The sequence below is a fragment of the Pan troglodytes genome, chromosome 15 (assembly GCF_028858775.2).
Source record: "Pan troglodytes isolate AG18354 chromosome 15, NHGRI_mPanTro3-v2.0_pri, whole genome shotgun sequence".
Taxonomy (NCBI): Eukaryota; Metazoa; Chordata; class Mammalia; order Primates; family Hominidae; genus Pan; species Pan troglodytes.
Window position 1 is genome coordinate 56,444,671 of NC_072413.2, and position 20,073 is coordinate 56,464,743.

At 36.2% G+C, this 20,073-nt stretch overlaps 1 protein-coding gene and 1 pseudogene across 50 annotated transcripts in view; both read left to right on the top strand.

Annotated features, from left to right (window-relative positions):
• The window catches only part of KIAA0586, a 119,568-nt gene that overhangs the window by 27,261 nt on the left and 72,234 nt on the right, over window positions 1–20,073 (top strand). For all 50 annotated transcript variants that reach the window (XR_010151127.1, XR_010151128.1, XR_010151130.1 and 47 more), the window contains 10 exons: window positions 1,810–1,942; window positions 2,889–3,109; window positions 3,588–3,660; window positions 4,953–5,180; window positions 6,095–6,269; window positions 10,950–11,144; window positions 12,845–13,032; window positions 15,728–15,838; window positions 17,315–17,395; window positions 19,718–19,908. Coding sequence is in view for 42 of the 50 variants with exons in the window: in XM_063793433.1 (XP_063649503.1) it covers window positions 1,810–1,942; window positions 2,889–3,109; window positions 3,588–3,660; window positions 4,953–5,180; window positions 6,095–6,269; window positions 10,950–11,144; window positions 12,845–13,032; window positions 15,728–15,838; window positions 17,315–17,395; window positions 19,718–19,908 (1,596 nt within the window). In the remaining 8 variants the exon portion in view is untranslated. The remainder of the gene's footprint in view (window positions 1–1,809; window positions 1,943–2,888; window positions 3,110–3,587; window positions 3,661–4,952; window positions 5,181–6,094; window positions 6,270–10,949; window positions 11,145–12,844; window positions 13,033–15,727; window positions 15,839–17,314; window positions 17,396–19,717; window positions 19,909–20,073) is intronic.
• LOC100614462 (heat shock factor-binding protein 1-like) lies at window positions 8,966–9,343 on the top strand (annotated as a pseudogene).

Genomic DNA, 20,073 nt, shown 5'->3' on the forward strand with positions numbered 1-20,073 from the left:
CTACATACAGAATTTTTGGTAGATGTTCTTTTTCTTTCAGCATTTTGAATATGTCACCTGACTGCCTTTTGGACTCTGTGGTTTCTGATGAGGAGTTGTATGTTGGTGTGCTTGATGGTGTCCCACAGGTCTCTAAGACTTAATTTTTCTTTCCCCAATTATCCTCATAATCCTTTCCTCATAATCTCAATTAGCCTGTCTTAAAGTTTGTTGATTCTTCTGCCAACTCAAATATGGTGCTGAGCCCCTCTAGTGAATTATACATTTCAGTTGTTATATTTTTCAACTGCAGAATTTCTGTTTGTCTTTTAAAAAAATGTTTTCTATCTCTATTGATCATTCTATATTTGGCAAGACTTCATTCTTATACTTTCCTTTAATTTTAAAACTAGTTTCTTTTAGTAATAGCTGATTTATAGTCTTTGCCTAGTAAGTCTAATATCTGGGATTCCTCAACAGCAGTTTCTTTTGACTGTGCTTTTTTTCTGTGTTTGGGCTCTACTTTCCAGTTTCTTTGTATGTCTCATAAATTTTTGTTGAAAACTGGGCATTTTAAATAATACAGTGTGGCAACTCTGGAAATTAGATTCTTTCACCTCCCAGAGTTTATTGTTGCTAGTTATTGTTGTTGTTGCTGTTTGTTTAGTGACTTTCCTGGACTAATTCTGTGAAGTCTGTATTCTTTGTCATGTGCTCCCACTGAAGTCTCTGTTTTGTTAGCTTAGTCTGCTAATGATTGGAAAGAGATTTCCTTAACTGCCTTGAACTGATAAGTCTCCCTCTCTTTGCCATGGATTATGTGTGTGTGTGTGTGTGTGTGTGTGTGTATGTGTGTGTGCGAGTGCATGCACATGCATGTGCTAGAGCATGCCTCCAGTGCCTGGCAGATTATGAGTCTGTTTTAGCCTTTCACTTCCTACTTGCACAGAGCCTCAAGGTCGGAAGTGAGTGATTAGGACCTTCCCAGGTCTCTCTTGGGCATGTACATAGCCCTGTATGTGGACTAGAAGGCATGACCTTCTAGATTCCTAGGAATATGTTGGAGCTTTTCAAAACTCCACTTTGGACATTTCATTGCCTAGATTTTTAACATTTGTTGACCACAATCTTGTTTGCCCCAACTAGTGTCACTACCTCAGGCTGCTGAGATGTTAAACAGTTGCCACTGTTTTTGAAAAATGCCCTGGGGATACTTTGTCGCTGAGCTAGCAGTGAGTCAGTTCAAATAAAGACAAACACTATGAATGAGACTTTTAGGAGAGCTTGAAACCATTCTACTATCTTTAGTGGTTGTGAGGCTGTTGGTTTTCGAGGCCGCCACAGAGTTGGGAATAGGGTCCCGAGAATGAGGCAAGTTAAAAAAATTCCATAAAGCTTGCTCTTCTTACCTAGAGTCAGCATTTTTCTTGAATAAATGCTCCTGGGGTTCTTGCAAGTCTTTAATTTCCAGAGGTTAGAAAAACTTGATTTTGATGATTTTTGCTAGGGTTCTCATTGTGCTTATGGAGAAGCAGATTTTCAGAAGTTCTTACTCCACCAATCTGGAAGTGCTTCTGGATGTTAGCTTCTTGAAAGCATAACCTTTTCCTGCTCCTTTTCTGCTACATCTAAACTTTTCTGGTTAGATAATTTTGTCTCTTGTGATTTTCTGTGTTTCATTTGTTTAATCACATAACTGATTAATTCCATAGTTCAATTTTAATAGGATACCATTTAGTAATATAGCTAAGACTGTATCAAAGATTTGTGTAATGAAATGTTTACTGAATTTACAACAATTTAGGAAACTTTTTCAAAAATCTTCTGTAGCGTTGAAACTCTACCTTCTCAAAGATTTCCTTCCTGTGAAGAGCTAGAAACAACTAAAGTGACTATGCAGAAGTCTGATGATGTTCTTCATGACCTTGGCCAAAAGGAGAAAGAAACAAATAGCATGGTCCAGGTAAAGTGGGAATGGTCTTAAAATTGATGATTAGTTAAGATAAAAATTAAAAAGGAATAAAAGTTATAAAGATAGAAATTAGGAGGAAGGATGAAGAAAAAGCACTGAAAAAGACACGTCAGCCACGTCTGTTCCATTTATAAAGTATTTCCAGAGGCCTTCACCAAGTGATTTCAACTTATCGCTCCTTGACCAGGACTGAGCCATATAGCCACCTTTGGCTTCCCAGCTTCTGTTGGAAAGGGAGGAAGGGGAAAAGAGACCTGTGAGTGAATGGACTTCATTTATCCAATCCACAATGTCTGCCATTTCTTCCATACATAAAGAGCCAACTTGCTTATATTTTACTTTATTTTACTTTCTTCAGCAGAGAGAGAGAGCTATTATTGGTCACTGGACTGCTTAGCACTGCTATGGATTCCCCACCTCTATTTTATTTAACACTCACATTAGTTTTTTTTCTTTTCTTTTTTTGAGACAGAGTCTTGCTCTGTCGCCCAGGCTGGAGTGCAAGGGCGCAATCTCGGCTTACTGCAACCTCCACCTCCCGGTTCAAGCAATTCTTCTACCTCAGCCTCCCGAGCAGCTGGGATTACAAGGGTGTGCCACCACACCTGGCTGATTTTTGTATTTTTAGTAGAGAGAGGGTTTCACCATGTCGGCCAGGCTGGTCTTGAACTCCTGACCTCAGGTGATCCACCTGCCTCGGCCTCCCAAAGTGTTGGGATTACAGGTGTGAGCCACCATGCCTGGCCCACATTAGTATTTCTAAATGGAGGAAAAACACTTTGATTGCCAAGTATTCTTTTGTAAGTCTTCAGTTTGACAAATTGAGTCCTTAGAATATATTGGTATAATGTATGGCCTCAACAATAGTGATAGCTGTTATTTTGATTAAAGAAATCATTGTGAGTGTAGTAACTTTCTGGTCTTTTTTTCTTTTAAGCCAAAAGAATCTCTGAGTATGTTGAAGCTTCCAGATCTTCCACAGAATTCTGTTAAGCTTCAAACAACCAATACAACAAGATCTGTATTGAAAGATGCTGAGAAGATTTTGAGAGGAGTACAAAACAATAAAAAAGTACTTGAAGAAAACCTGGAAGCTATTATTCGTGCAAAAGATGGAGCTGCCATGTATTCGCTTATCAATGCTTTATCTACCAACAGGTAAGAGGATGTTGGCATCCAGGGTTATTTATGAGTCTGCCAGTTCCACTTTCTTCATAATTTTTTTCTAAGCACTGTATTTTCCTATTAGTTTTCATATTTTTAAAACGTTCTTTATTGACTTTGAAGATGTGGAACTTATAAAGTTGGAATTTGCATATATATATATGGTGGTACTACTTTTTTCTGGTGGAAATTTTTCTTTTAATTTTTTCTTTCTTTGGTACATATCTTCTTGGATCCACATGTGCTTTTCAAACATTTATCCTTCAAATATTTGTTGAAAACAAATAGCAAAGGTTTTTCCTTTTCAGATGAAGGATATTAGGCCCCCATTCTACTATCCTAATATCCTTTCCTTTTCAGATGAAAGATATTAGGATAGCAGGTTCACAACCAGATAAGAGTTAGATCTGATCCAAGTCCTGCTCAGGACAGTAAGTGCTAATTTAAGAAAATTCCTTTTTCTCTTTTATAGAGAGATGTCAGAGAAAATTAGGATCAGAAAGACAGTGGATGAATGGATTAAAACTATTTCTGCAGAAATTCAGGTATGTCTTGGAAAAAAACTGAAAATTAAGTGAATTCTCAGAAGATAATATTGATTCCAATTTACAGGCATTACATTTGTTCTCAAAATATTTTTTATATAAAAATCCACTTATTTTTAATTTAATTGTCACTCTTTATATTTACTTAGTAATAAGTTTAGCTTTGTTTAACAAGTATATTATCTCCACTTATATTCTGGCTCTTATTTGGCAAATTGTTGGACAAAAACTAAAACATGAATAATCTGAAAGAAAATTTAGCAAAAGTGTTTGGAAAAAGAATTATACTTGCAAAGATATTTGAAGACAGTGGATTTAGGAGCATTGGCCCGCCAAAGTAAAAATACCAGAGTAATGCAAAGAGAAAAAAACCAACGAGATTTACTAAGTTTACAGAAGTCAGTTCCAGATGGAAAAACAGCCTCTTTCTCACATCCACAATGGGCATGGTACATCTTCAAACATCCAGCATTGGAAAAGTCTATCTTTCTTAGAGGGTCCATAATTTAAAGGAAATTTAAAAATTTTATATATTTGAGTGAGCAGAACTAGGCAGGCTAAGCTGTTATTTTGTCCTGGCGTGCAAGGTGTATTTTTTTGACTGTGGATGTGCTTATATGCTACTTACAAGGGTAGCAAGGTGAAGCATCAGTACTGTTTCCATAGCAATAAACACAGGAATATATTTTAAAACTTTGTTGGTGAAGAATATATATTTCTAATGAAGTTACGAAAAATTTATTTTAGGTACTATATGGTACACACACACAAAAAAATTGGACTAAGAGTCAGAAGATTTGGAGTCTAGTTTTCGCTCTACAGCTAACTGGCAATGTATCTTACTCTTTTGCAATGAATCTCATGTAAAGTATATTTGTTTAAACTTTCACATAATTTTAATTTATATTTATCTCAGAGTTTTGTTACAAAAGTGTTTGCTTTTTTTGAAATGTATTTTTAATTTTTTAAACTGTTAGCAAAATTCATATGGTTCAAACATCAAAAAGTATAAGAAGGTTTGTCATGCAAAGTTGTCCTGCTACCCCTGCAACCCTTCTATTATTTCCCATTCCCCACTCCAAAAGATACTAGTCTTTTTAGGGTTTTGTTTATTTTTCCAGAGATTTTTGATTTTTATATATCCAATAAAGCCAATATCCTTTATTTTTAATGCATTTAAAACTGCTAAACTGTATTTATATAACAGCAAAAAATAAATTCTAATACTTTCTGATGTGAAAGCATTACTATTTGTAGATATTTTAAGTAATTTTAACTTTGGTTATGTTAAGGATGAACTGTCAAGAACAGATTATGAACAAAAAAGATTTGATCAGAAGAATCAGAGAACCAAGAAAGGTCAGAATATGACTAAAGATATTAGAACCAACACACAAGATAAAACTGTCAACAAATCTGTAATTCCAAGAAAACATTCTCAAAAGCAAATAGAAGAGCATTTTAGAAATCTACCTATGAGGGGCATGCCTGCTTCAAGTTTACAGAAAGAGAGAAAGGAAGTAAGATCCTAATCTATTCTTTTAACATAATTGTTGTGTTATAATTGATCATTTCCTTTAAGAGATAAATAATGAAGCGAATGTGAAGGTGTTTTAAAAATATGAAGGACTATACAAATGTAAGCTATCTTTACACTATTGATACTTAGGGTTTTGGATTTATAATGTGAAAAGCACTGAACAAAATAGATAGTTCCTTTCTTATGAGATCTCACACCCTGGCATCATGATTTTGTAGTTATAGCAGGTATAAAGGTATATCTAGAGATCATCTAGTCCAAAAACTAGATTCTCTAGTTTATAGTACTCAAAATTTTCATTTGCGTGTGTGTATATAGTTTATTTTTCAGTTTAACAAATGCATGTTTAGTGCCTAGTATATGCAAGGCATGGTACTAGATGGTATGGAGGAAATTTTTTTGACTGCTGTAACTAGGCTATAAGTTTCTAAGTGCCAAACATGGATTGTTGAGCAGATCAGTAAAGCATCTAATTCAATGCTTGTACTTAGTAGATTCTCAGTAAATGCTCCCTTTCTGTGACATTTAGATTATGGTTGAAGGTGGGTTCAGAAATATATAAAATTATTTAAAGGTTAAGGTTATTGTATTTTTATTGTACTGGAGTATAATAAATATGTAAAATGTGTTTAAATGTTTCTTGTTGGTGCTGAAAATATACTTAGTAATGTAAAAATTTTCATGTTTCTTAGGTGGATGATTTTTATATTTAAAGCTTTTCAAACTGATGCTTGAAACCTGTATCTAGAATTTAAGGGCTGTTGAAAACAGAGGTTATTTTTTACTTAATCATTCTTGTTATAATACTTAAGCTAGCAAAAGGAGGCTTTAGAAAAATGAGATAAGTGTTTGATGACTGTTTTCATGGTGAGTTGAATAACTTTGTACACACAGGGGCTTTTGAAAGCAACCACAGTAATACAAGATGAAGATTATATGTTACAAGTCTATGGAAAGCCAGTTTATCAGGGCCATCGAAGCACTCTTAAAAAAGGACCATATCTCAGATTTAATTCTCCATCTCCTAAGTCCAGACCACAGAGACCAAAAGTAATAGAACGAGTTAAAGGTAAGGAATCTCATTTTTTATGTTTAATCTCATTTCTTAATAGTATCAGTTTAATATGTAAAGTTTCTTTTTGCTTTTTATTTATTGCTTATACGTGCCATTCAAATTATATGATGCTTGGGGATGGAAAAATAATTCCTCTTAGGAGAGGTAGGAAGAAATAGACCAACATTTTTAAAAAGACACAAGATAGGAATAATTGGGAAGAAATGTAGGATTAAATGGCATCTTCAGATAAAGCATCATAAAATTTTTATTTAGGAGAAAATGATTTAAAAAAAAATTTTTTTTTTAGACAAGGTCTCACTCTATCCCCCAGGCTGGAATGCAGTGGCACAATCATGGTTCACTGCAGCCTCGACCTGCTGGGCTCAAGCGATCCTCCCCTCTCAGCCTCCCAAGTAGCTGGGATGACAGGCGCACACTACCACGCCTGGCTAATTTTTTTGTATGTTTTATAGAGACAGGGTTTCACCACATTGCCCACACTGGGTGATGATGAATCTTGAGCATCTAAATTATAATCTGGGAAAGTAGACATTTCCCTGAAGACCTAGGTGCATTATGAACAGAAAGATCAGCCATATGCTGTTTATTATAAAAGTGTTGATGAGCACTTTTGCAGTTTTGTTTTCAAAGAGGCTTAGGTAGAAAGGTGAAAACTTTTTTGTTGCTTTTGTGCACAACTGAAAACATCTTCATGTATCACTGTGTATTTTGAGTCACATCTACTGTTCCACTGGTACTGTGTATTTAAATACAACTTTTGGTTATATACTGAGTCTGTTGACTTTGGTTATGTATTATAGTTTCTCAGCTTCTGCTTAGCAATCAGTAAGCTACAGCTGACAATATGTGATAACTAGTAGATACAAACCCATTTTCCTCTCTTATCCTTTCTAGAAGTTGGAGCTATGGTGGTTACTTTGGTTCCCTTTGCTTTCTAAAGGTTATGCAATCATATAGAGTGTCAGGTTATATAGAAATTTTACTAATTTAAAATAGAAAGCATATAGCTTATGGGTGATATTTATCCTAATGGATGGTATTTACCCTGAAGTTTTCTCTTATTTAGTGTAGTTTTGCTTTTTTTTTTTTTTTTTTTTTTTTTGAGACAGAGTCTTGCTCTGTCATCCAGGCTGGAGTGCAGTGGCACAGTCTTGGCTCAGTGCAACCTCCACCTCCCGGGTTCAAACAATTCTCCTGCCTCAGCCTCCCGAGTAGCTGGGATTACAGGCATGCGCCACGATGCCCAGCTAATTTTTTTTTGTATTTTTAGTAGAGACAGGGTTTCGCCACATTGGCCAGGCTCTTCTCGAACTCCTGACCTCAGGTGATCCACCCGCCTCAGCCTCCCAGAGTGCTGGGATTACAGGCGTGAGCCACTGTGCCCGGCCTAGTATAGCTTTGCTATTAGTTTATATGGGGGGTTTTGAAAGTCTTTGCAAAAAATAATTTGAGGTTTTAAAATGCTTTCAAATCCAAAAATAACTTTATTCAATAACCCTTTTAATGATCAGAAGTGATTAAGAGCCTGTATTAGTTCATTTTCACACTGCTATAAAAAACTACCTGAGACTGGGTAATCTATAAAGACAAGAAGGTGTAATTGACTCACAGCTCCACATCTCTGGGGAGGCCTCAGAAAACTTAGAGTCATGGCGAAGGGAAGCAAGGCATGTCTTATATGGCAGCAGGAGAGAGGGAGCAAAGAAAGCCATGCCCTTTTAAACCATCAGATCTCATGAGAACTCATTCACTATCACAAGAACAAATTAGGGGAAACTGCCCCCATGATCCAGTCATCTCCCACCAGGTCTCTCCTGTGACGCATGGGGATCAATTTGAGATGAGATTTGGGTAGGGACACAGAGCCAAGCCATATCAGAACCTAAGGACTTATGCTTATCCTAGGGCCTCAGTACCTGCCACTTCCTCTGTCTGGAGAGCTCTTCGTTCAGACACTTGCATGGTTCTCTCTCTCAATTCTTCCGTCTCCGCTCTTAGATGATAGCTCCTTAGAGAGCTCTACCCTGACCATTCTATTCAAAGAATTATCTCCTGTTCCTCTACATCTCCTCACTCTGCCATATTGTTCTTCATAGCACTTCACATTTTCTGTGTTATATTTTTATTTGTTTGTTTTATTATTGTCACTACTGGACTGTAAGCTCCATGAGTACAGTTGGTTTAGTCACCTCTGTATTCCTTGTGCCAGAAACAATGTTTAACACATATTAAATGCTGAACAAACATTTTAAATAAACACTTAAGAAAAATATTCATTCAATAGAATGACTATCAGAGAACAAGACGAAAGAATATAGACATGGTATTACAATTTTTCTTCCTGGGGTCATAAACAAAAAGAAACTATATTTAAAAGTCTGGATGTGTAGGTTGGGCACAGTGGCTCATGCCTGTAATCCCAGCACTTTGGGAGGCTGAGGCAAGAGGATTGCTTAAGACCAGCCTCAGCAACATAGCTAGATCCTGTCTCTACAATAAATTTAAAAAATTAGCAGGGCATGCCTGTAGTCCCAGCTACTTGGGAGGCTGAGGTGGGAGGATCACTTCAGCACTTGAGCTTAGGAATTCAAGGTTGCAGTGAGCTATGATAGTGCCACTGCACTCCAGCCTGGGTAACTGAGCAAGACCCTGTCTCTAAAAAAAAAAAAATTAGATACATTAAAAAATTAGATGCATAGAAACACCCACATGTGAAGTGGAAGTGTAGGTGACGGTCTGAGACATCACCACCAACCTGGGCACTGGGGAGATGGCCAAGACTGACCCCGAGACCTTGCAGGACCTCACCTCGGTGGTGTAGACACCCCTGCAGCAGATGCAAGATAAATTTCAGACTATGTCTGACCAGATAATTGGGAGAATTGATGATATGAGTAGTCACATTGATGATCTGGAGAAGAACATCACAGACCCCATGACACAGGCTGGGCTGGAAGAACTGGAAGGTGAAAACAAGATACCTGCCACACAAAAGAGTTGAGGGTTGCTAATAATTTATATAATGGAATCTGGAACATCATTTTTCTGAGCCAAGAGAAGATTGAATGGCTTTTTTCAGCTAACTACTGTGTGTAGACAGGTTTTATATTATAAAGTGTGCATTCTTATCACATACTATATAGTTACTTTATAAAGCAGTTTATCCCCCAGTTTCTTGAATGTGGTATCTTCACATCTTGGACCTTGGTCAGTTGTGCTATTAATTATTAAACACTAAAACTTTGGCAGTTCCTGCATTTAAAAAAAAAAAGCACCCACATGTTAAAAGTAAAAATGTAATGTCAGGAAATTATTAAGAAAATATTTTAGCCTCTTCCTTTGCCCGCTTACTTTATTCTTTACTTTTTTGTGTGTGTGTTCCATAGACATTTATCCACTTCTCCAAAGATACATAAAATCAAATTTTTAATTTTTTAAGATTTAGGATATAATGGCTATATGTGTATGTATACATCATAGGAACAGAAAAAAATGTACAGCAGTCCCCCCTTATTCATGGCGAATGTGTCCCAATACCCTCAATGGATGCCTGAAACTGTGGATAGTACCAAGCCCTAACATGTACTATGTTCTTTTAATCTGATAACTGAGATGGCAACTAAGTTATTAATGGGCAGGTAGTGTCTACAGTGTAGAGACCCCAGACAAAGGGATGATTCATGTCCCGGGCAGGATGGAGCAGGACGGCATGAGATTTTATCGCGCTACTCAGAACAGCGTACATTGTAAAACTTATGACAGCCGGGCATGGTGGCATGCGTCTGTGGTCTTGGCTACTCGGGAGGCTAGGGTGGGAGGATCACTTGAGCCTGGGAGGCAGAGGTTGCATTGAGCTGAGATCGCACCACTGCACTCCAGCCTGGGTAGAGTGAGACTCCATCTAAAAAAAATTAATGAATAATTTTCAAATACTTATGAATTGTTTATTTCTCAAATTTTCCATTTAATATTTTCCAGCCAAGGTTGATCCTGGGTAATTGAGACAGGGAAAGAGAAACCACAGATAAGGAGAGACTACTGTATAATGATATTAATTAGTAAGGTTTAAGTAAGTATAGAATTTGATTGTCTGTACATAATTTAAAAAGATAAAGCTGGTTATTCAGAATTACGTTGTGTGTAAAGGTGTAATGAGAAAATGAAAATCATCAATTCCAAAAATGATCATTAACTTTTTCGTACCTATGGAAAAAAATTTAAAGAATTCAAACATTGTTGGAATATTCTTCAGAATCTTTATTTAACATTTTTTTCTGGTTATTATATCTATTTTGTCACAGTAGCTGTACAAGTTGTATGTCTATTCAGGGGCTGGCAACTGTGGCCTACACGTGAGCTGCCTGTTTTTATAAAGTTTCATTTGCCTCTAACTGTGTTCATTCATGTATATATTGTCCATGGCTTCTTTCATGATACAACAGCAGAACTGAGTCATTACAGCTGAGATCATGTGGCCTGCCAGACAAATATTTACTGTCTGACCATTTAAGAAGTTTGCTACCTCTGGTCTATATATTACTTCTGTTTTGATGCCTTGTAACCTTATATAGAATTAAGATTTTTCTGTGAAGAGCTGTTGTATTTCTAGATGTCTCGATAGTAGATATTCTAACAATATTTTAAAATATCTGCCATTGGTGATTATTATAGGCACTAAGGTAAAGTCAATAAGAACACAGACTGACTTCTATGCAACAAAACCTATGAAGATGGATTCTAAAATGAAACATTCTGTTCCTGTGTTACCTCATGGCGATCAGCAATATTTGTTCAGCCCAAGTAGAGAAATGCCTACTTTTTCAGGTACATTGGAAGGTCATCTGATTCCTATGGCAATTCTTTTAGGTAAGAATCAACAAAATATGTGGGATGGATTTTATTTTATTTATTTATTTGTTTGTTTGTGTGTTTATTAGAGACAGGGTTTCACTGTGTGGCTCAGAGTGGTCTGGAACTCCTGGACTCAAGCAGTCCACCCACCTCAACCTCTCAAAGTGCTGGGATTACAGGCGTGAACCACCGTGCCCAGCCATTGAATTTTAAATTCTTATCAGCAGTAGCAGAACTTACAAAATGGTACTAACATGATAGTCATCTACCTTTTCCTGTAAATGTTATTTGTTTTTGTGGGGAAGGCCTCACAATGTATTTTATGCTGTGTAATAGCAATCTCTGAAATGATGGGTTCCTGCTGTAGTTTCACCAATAGGAAAAATTCTTTTAGTATGTTATATTATTGTAGATGAAATGAAATTTTAAACAATGTTTTGGCTGGGCACAGTGGCTCATGCCTTTAATCACAGTACTTTGGGAAGCCGAGATGGGAGGATTGCTTGAGACCAAGAGTTTGAGACCAGCCTGGGCAACATAGCAAGACCTTGTCTCAAAAAAAAAAATTAGCTGGGCTTGATGGCTAACACCTGTAGTCCTAGCTACTCTGGAGGCTGAAGCAGGAGAATCCCTTCAGTCCAGGAGTTTGAGGCTGCAGTGAGCAATGATTATGCCACTGTACTCCAGTCTGGACAACAGAGCAAGACCCTGTCTCTTAAAAAAGAAAGTTTAAATATGTCATGGACATTCATAATAATTCAATAAGTTTGATTATCTTGTTAATATCATTATGTCTTTGGGGAAGTATTAAGGTACTTTTTTTTGTACTTTTGAACTAGGCTATCATAAGTGAAAGCTGTGTGGGTGTGTAATCTAAGCCAATAGTTGTTTATTTACTTATTTGCCTTCTCTCTGAGTCTTCATGTTAAAAATTGAACAGATCATTTTTGTCCTCACACCAGCTGTTCAAGTCTAGTTAGCTCTTTTTTCCCTTTAGTGTCATTGCTGTTCTTTTGTTTTGATTAACAATTTAAGTATGAATATTTTTTAATGTAAGAGACTTTTTTATTTTTGATATTATGAGTTAATTTCATGTCAAATAATAGCTCTCTGTTTAAACATATCTCCTAGTAATAAAATAGCTCACACTTTTAAAGTCCTTACTGTGTGCCCGGTAGAGTTCTGAGCACTTTACATATATTCTCTCATTTAATCCACCCTATAAAGCACATGGTAATATACAAATTGTATAGCTAAGAAAACTGAAGCACAAAAGGGTTACATAATTTGTCAAAGGCTACACAGCTAGAATGGTGCCAGGATTCAAACCCAGGCAGAGGCAGTCTGGCTTTATAGTCTGTGTTTTCAACAAGTACACTGTACTACCCCTCTTTGATATGTAGAAAACAAGTGGGACTTTGGAAGTGAAAGTTTATAAACATTTTAAAATGTGGATAGTATTAATAGCTTTCTATTAGCCTTTATTTTGAGGTTTAAATTAGATAGTGATGTGAAGTGTTGAGTACATATAAGTGCTTAATAAAAGTCACTGGGTATGGTGAGCATGTCGACAGTGCTGATGATGGAGGGAGGGGTGATTGTCAGATAGGGCTTTTTTAAATATGAGAATATAGCCATTAAGATCCAGATGGTATATTAGACTTTTCCCTTTTTTCCTGAACTATCTGACTTATTTTTTCTCCTAAACTTCTTAGGACAAACCCAAAGTAATAGTGATACCATGCCACCTGCTGGAGTGATTGTCAGCAAGCCACACCCTGTAACTGTGACTACTTCTATTCCTCCATCATCTCGAAAAGTAGAAACTGGAGTAAAGAAACCTAACATAGCCATTGTAGAAATGAAGTCAGAAAAAAAGGATCCTCCTCAGCTTACTGTGCAGGTATGCCAGGGTGCATGAGTAGAAAATTTTAAGGAAGAAAAAATTTTTTTGCTTAACGTTAGTATGGAAATCCATTATATTGCTTCATAAAAATATTGCTTTTGATCATGGCTCTTTTTTTTAAATTTATTTTTATTTTTTAGACAGAGTTTTGCTCTTGTCGCCCAGTCTGGAGGGCAATGGCGCAATCTCGGCTCACTGCAACCTCTGCCTCTTGGGTTCAAGTGATTCTCCTGCCTCAGCCTCCTGAGTAGCTGGGATTACAGGCGCCCGCCACCATGCCCAGCTAACTTTTTGTATTTTTTTTTAGTAGAGATGGGGTTTCATATGTTGGCCAGGCTTGTCTCGAACTCCTGACCTTAGGTGAATCCACCTGCATTGGCCTCCCAAAGTGCTGGGATTACAGGCATGAGCCACTGTGCCCCGACGGCTCTGTTATTTTTAAAACTGTGATATTAATATGTTTCTATCCTGTTTTGCATGATTTAAGCTGCTCTTCTAGGCCAATGACTTATATACAAGTGGCTTGGTGATATTCCAAGGGGAACAATTGAACTGTGTATTATAATTAATTTTAAAAATTCAATATATGTGACTTATATAATTAATACTTCAGACTTTACACTAACATATGTTAGAAGACTTGAATGAATACAAGACTTCAACAGGCTCATGTGGGAAGAAACCCTTTGACATTTCACAAACATCTACCCTTCGGCCTGGGATCCAGCTGTAGAAGCTGAGGTCTTCACTAGGTCTGGACAAAGATGAACATGAGTATTTACATGCGACTTTCTATTGACCAGTCAGGAGGCAACTGTAGGAAAGCGTTCATGAACTGTGGTAAACTTTTTGGCTGATTTACTCCAACTCCTGTATTCGTCTTACCATCCTTGCTTACTTACAAATAATTAGAACACTCCAGTCCTTAGACTGCTCCAAGGTTCCTCTTTTGATTGAGCCAGGACAAATGAGTTTTCTTGGGCAACTTAGTATGCCCTCTGGGAAGAGAGAAGACTTGCCTCATTCTTGGATCCTGATCACTGAGGAGAAGATAATCCTGGAGCTGTCGGATGCCACCACATGAACAGTCAACAGGCTCTTAGTACTGATTTTTGACTGGACACTCCTCCCTGAACAAACGAACTATCCATTTCTTCTGCACAAATTTATACAGAACAGCCTCAACCCACCAGCCTGAGAGATTCCCAGGGACTTAGAAATCGCCCATGTAGCTCCACAAACACTTCGTTCTCATAGATTGACTTCCACTCTGCAGCTAAAATTGATAGTGTGTTTTCACAGCCAAGTTGTTAGGGCTGAGGCAGTCAGTGGATCTCAGGAAGATTCCCAGCCCTGTGCTTGATAGGAGCAAATGCACAATAAAGCCCTGGCTGCAGAATCTTTCAACTTCCAGTCATTCTTGCAGGGCAGAGAACTCCCAACATGAACCCAAGTGTGTTCCTCTCTTATAGCAGTCTTTGGGCATCCTTCTGACAGTGTAGGCCCAGTAACCCAGTGGTGCAGCAGCTATGGAGGCTTCGGGAGACCTGGGGACACTTCAGCCTGGACAGCTCCCTGAGCCAAGTACAGACCCGGTCAATGTGTATTGAACGAATGAGCATCACTAGCACAGTCAGTCCATGGAGGAAATTAGAGGATCTAGGTCGGGGGGAAAGAATCCTAAATTAAAAGGCAAACAACACACAGTAAGAACATATGAAACGAAGATGCTAGTAAAGCATTAATTTTTAAATATAAAGATCTCTATAAATTAATAAGAAAACACAGATCCAAGTCTAGAAATGTTCAAAGGACATGAATAAGACTCTACAAAAGAGGAAGTACAGTTTATCAGCAAGGAAACTAAATAAGTTTTGCCAGTAACCAAGATAATGCAAATTGAAATAACAATAAGATGCATCCATTTAAAAACTATTATTGCTGAAACAATCATATTATCTAATTTTGGTGAGGGTTGGGTAAAACTTAGACTTAATTATGTTTTTGATGACGTAAATAGAGGTTGTTAAGATTACATTTCACCAGTACTTCCAAGAATCTTAAGTATCCATGTCCTGTGGCCCAGAAAGTTAATCCAATATCTGGCTATCTAGTATACTGAATTAATTTAGGGTTTAGGAAGAAAACTGTGTGTGTGTGTGTGTGTGTGTGTGTGTGTGTGTGTGTTTGTGTGTAAGTTTTTTTTGTAGTGATATATATATAATAGTGGAAAAATTGGAAATTTCCTAAATTTTTCCAATTGAAACATAATTAAATAATTAAGACATGTTTGTTGAAATGTTATATAGTCATTTAAAAATATAATTATGAAGTCTATACAAAAGCATGATAAGTGTTTATGGTTCTTGTAATCACAATGAAAAATCAAGAATGAAAACTATTTTAAATTTTAGTTATGTATAAGTAGATAGTAAAAGACAAAGGGAATAGTGAAAATGAAGTCATCTTAAGATAGAATTTTGTGTGTTTTCCTCTTTATTTTTCATATTTTATAAAATATGCTTTCATAGTTAAAAAATTTTGTTATCCATTGGCTTCACAATAAAAACTTAAAGGGCATGCTTTGTTTTTATGTATATGTGTATACACACACACATGTATATACACATACTCATAAAAATATTTGAGTAAAAATGATAAACAGAAAGCTGAATGTTGTATTCTGTTTTAGGTATTACCCAGTGTAGATATTGACAGCATTTCAAATAGTAGTGCTGATGTCCTTTCACCTCTGTCTAGCCCCAAAGAAGCATCTCTTCCTCCTGTGCAAACTTGGATAAAGGTATATTTCAGAATTTTATCATATTATTTTGAGTAATGTCTGACTGTAGATTTTAACTAATGTTACTCCATTTAAAGCCTTTTATCATAATGATAACTTATAATAATTTACATTTTGAAGAAAAGATTGAAAACAATTTTTTTTTTTCAGTCAGAGTCTTGCTCTGTCGCCCAGGCTAGAGTGCAGTGGTGTGATCTCAGCTCACTGCAACCTCCGCCTCTCGGGTTCAACCAATTCTCCTGCCTCAGCCTCCTGAGTAGCTGGGATTACAGGTGCCTGCCACCACGCCCGGCTAATTTTTGTATTTTTAGTAGAGATGGGGCTTCACCATGCTGGCCGGGCTGATCTTGAACTCCTGACTCCAAGTGATTCCTCTACCTCGGCCTCCCAAGTTCGAGAATTACAGGCGTGAGCCACCACACCAGCCCAAAACAAATTTTGAATTGTTTATGAACTTGAAAGTTTGTTTCAGATCCTTACATTTATAACTATTTGGAAAGTGATAATCTTTAGTGTAACTTTTTGGTAATTTAAGTTGTGAAACTCTCATGTGAAGAAAGAATTTCTGTCACTTTGGTGATGAATCTTTGATTTGCATGGGAATTATAGATATCCTAAATGAATTTTATAGTGACAGTTGGGAGTTTATATTTTGGAATGTTACCTTGTTATCCCACTGTTGACATGATACAAAAATATGCATTTCTTCCTGGCATTTATTTACTTTTGAATAATGAAGTTATGGCTTTACTACACAGCAAAATAGCACTGTAACTTACCCCAGGTTTTGTTTATTGTAAGCAAATTTGGCCAAGGGTACAGTTTTAAAAGGAGAGAGAATACCAGCAATCTTTCATGATCACAAGTAATGAAATAGAACTGTCCGTAAGTGACATTTGTGCTTAATTGAATTTTTTCATCAGTAATTTTTTTTAACCTTCTGTTTATTGAAACTTCTGTGATAACAAGCAATAAATTTTTGGACTGTTTATCATTCTGCTGTCAGTAAGAGGCTATTGCATGACTACATTTTATATAATGAGGCCTAATGATTAGATTTGTAAAATGACTATTTTGTTTTTTTTCCTGAATTATTTGATTCTGTATCCATCTTCGTGTGAGGTCATATATGTTTATACTTAGAGATCTACACATGTAAACACTTTCCTTTATCTTAATTCTGGAAGAGAAGTCTCAATTATATCAACCTGTTGATCAATTAAGTGATATTGCTGATGGAGTCCTTTACAGAAAAACAGCTGATTAATTTTTTAAAGCTATTGAAATGTTGACCTAATGGCTTGGGGACTAGCTTGGATTTCATTTACTAATTAAATCAATTCTGAATAGGGTATTAAAATGATTAAAAAGGACCATGTAATTATAAGCTTATACTATAGGTGGAAATATGATAAATTACTTATAAATTTTAAAAGTGTTAAGCACAACAAAAACTTTCTGAAAATGTTTTCTTAGACTCCAGAAATTATGAAGGTAGATGAAGAAGAGGTGAAGTTTCCAGGAACTAACTTTGATGAAATAATCGATGTCATACAGGTAACAAAGCTTAGAAACCATGAGAAATTATTTTTCGACCGGTATTTTTCCAGGTTGTTGACTGTCTTTGGCCTATCAATATTATGTTACAGTGCTTTGAGATACTTTCTTTTACTTTTGAGTTAAATATACTTTTATTTTAAAAATTATAAAGTTGTTATTCTAGAATGTCTTTAATCTATATCACCTATCTGCCTTCATGAAGCTTCATGATTATCTGCCGTTTCCCACCTAGATTTTGTCTATCTGTTTCCTGCTTTCTTCTTTCTTTCCACTTCCTTTGGCTTCTTTTCCTCCAATTTGTCTTTTTTTCATTCTATTAATTTTGGTTTTTGGATTCGTGGTGAGGTGACTAGTTAATTGATATTGAGAAAAAAGTTGTGAGAAATCTATAATCCAAAGGAATATCCCATATGGAAGGAAGAGTTATAGAAATGATAGAAATAATGAAATAGAGGGAAAAATAGGTGGAAGTAAATTATAAAGGATGGGACAAAAGATCATAGAACATTGAAACTACTTGACCATTATGTCAGTAGACTTTAAAGAACACATTTGATCATGTTTCTTTGACTTTTAGAGCTAAGATCAGTTTTGTTAATCATAAAATGAAATCCAATTTTAGAATATGCATATTAATGTTATTGGCTCACAGATATGTATTTTCTCATGTGAGTGCCACATGAGAATTTTGAAGGCAGGGACCTTATTTATTTTTATATTCCTAATGCCTAGCAAAGGTACTTGGTAATTGTTTATGCAATATACAAGTGAAAGAAATGGTTATAGAAGTAGCAGAGAATTTAGCATTCAAAGACAAGTGTTCCTGTATTAGCTCTGCCATTTATAAGCTGTGGACTTCATTTTTCAATGGAATAATATTACTGAGTTGTACTATTTAGAGAGACCCAAAGTGTTTTTGATTGAATTATTTATAGATAAAATGATATGATATCTGTGATTTGCTTCAAAATGATATGTGAAGGGGAAAGTGGCTAGATGAGACAAGATTGACCATAAGTTGATAATTGTTAAAGCTGGGGAGCGGATAAATGCAATTCATGTTATTTATGTAACAGATACAGTACATGGACACTATTTGTTTACTTTTAAACACATATGATTTTTTTGTAATAAAAATTTTAACAATTCCAGAAATAACTCTATTGGTTATGATGTGGTAATGCAAATAATCTGTAAGATGACTGACCTTATTGCATATTTAAATGTAAATTATAAGTTGTATAAGAGCAAAAAGTGATTTTGGAAGTGTATTAGTCTATTTTGCATTGTTATAAAGGAATTACTGGGTAATTTATAAAGAAAAGAGATTTAAGGCCAGGTGCAGTGGCTCATGCCTGTAATCCCAGCACTTTGGGAGGCTGAGGCAGGTGGATTACCTGAGGTCAGGAGTTCAGGACCAGCCTGGCCAAGATGGTGAAACCCCATCTCTACCAAAAATACAAAAATTAGCCGGGCATAGTGGTGGGCGCCTGTAATGCCAGCATCTGGGGAGGCTGAGACAGGAGAATTGCTTGAACCCAGGAGGTGGAGGTTGCAGTGAGCTGAGATCGCACCATTGGACTCCAGCCTGGGTGACAAGAGTGAAACTCTGTCTTAAAGAAAAAAAAAAAAGTAAAGAGATTTAATTGGCTCATGGCTCTGCAGGCTGTACAAGAAGCATGGTGCCAGCAACTACTTCTGGTCAGGACCTCAGGAAGTTTTACTCAGATAGAAGGCTGTGAGGGTCCAGATGTGTCACAAAGCAAGGGAGGGAGCAAGAGAGAGAGGAGGATGTGCCAGTCTCCTTTAAACAATCAGCTCTCATATGAACTAACTTATTACCATGGGGAGGACACCAAGCCATTCATGAGGGATCTGCCCCCAAGACCCAAGCACCGCCCACCAGGCCCCATCTCCAACACTGGGGATCACACTTCAACATGAGATTTGGAGGGGACAAATATCCAAACCATATCAGGAAGCATCAATTTTTTAATGATAATTATTAAGTTCATACATTTCTAGAGAGAAATAATAGTGTTTTATGTAGGAATAATTATGTTTTCTAGTTTATTTTGTGATTGCATAAAATGAATATTGGGTTCTAAAAAGACAAACTGATTGTGTAATTAAGAGTTCCTCAATATGATATGTCTGACTAATGTGTATATTATAATTAATGTGATACCACCTAATTAGAAATGCTGTTGGTTAATTTAGAAGGGTTTCTTAATTCACCTAGTTCCTTGCCTATAGGTGGTACTCAGTAAATGTTGAACAAATACATGAATATAATAGTTTTGTTTTTGTTACTACCAGGAAGAAGAAAAATGTGATGAAATTCCAGACTCTGAACCAATTCTGGAGTTTAACAGAAGTGTTAAAGCTGATTCTACAAAATATAATGGTCCTCCATTTCCGCCAGTTGCTTCTACTTTTCAGCCCACTGCTGATATTCTGGATAAAGTAATTGAGAGAAAAGAAACACTGGAAAATAGCTTAATTCAATGGTAAGTTTATAATGTTTTTGGTATGAATAGAACCATAGTAGAAAATATAAATGGAAAGTATTAAATTGTGGCTGAAAATATTCCTTGTCTTCTTTTGTTTATTAAACTTTCTTTGCTTTAGTCACTGGAAAGTGTTTGATATAATGCTGAGGGCTTAACTATTGT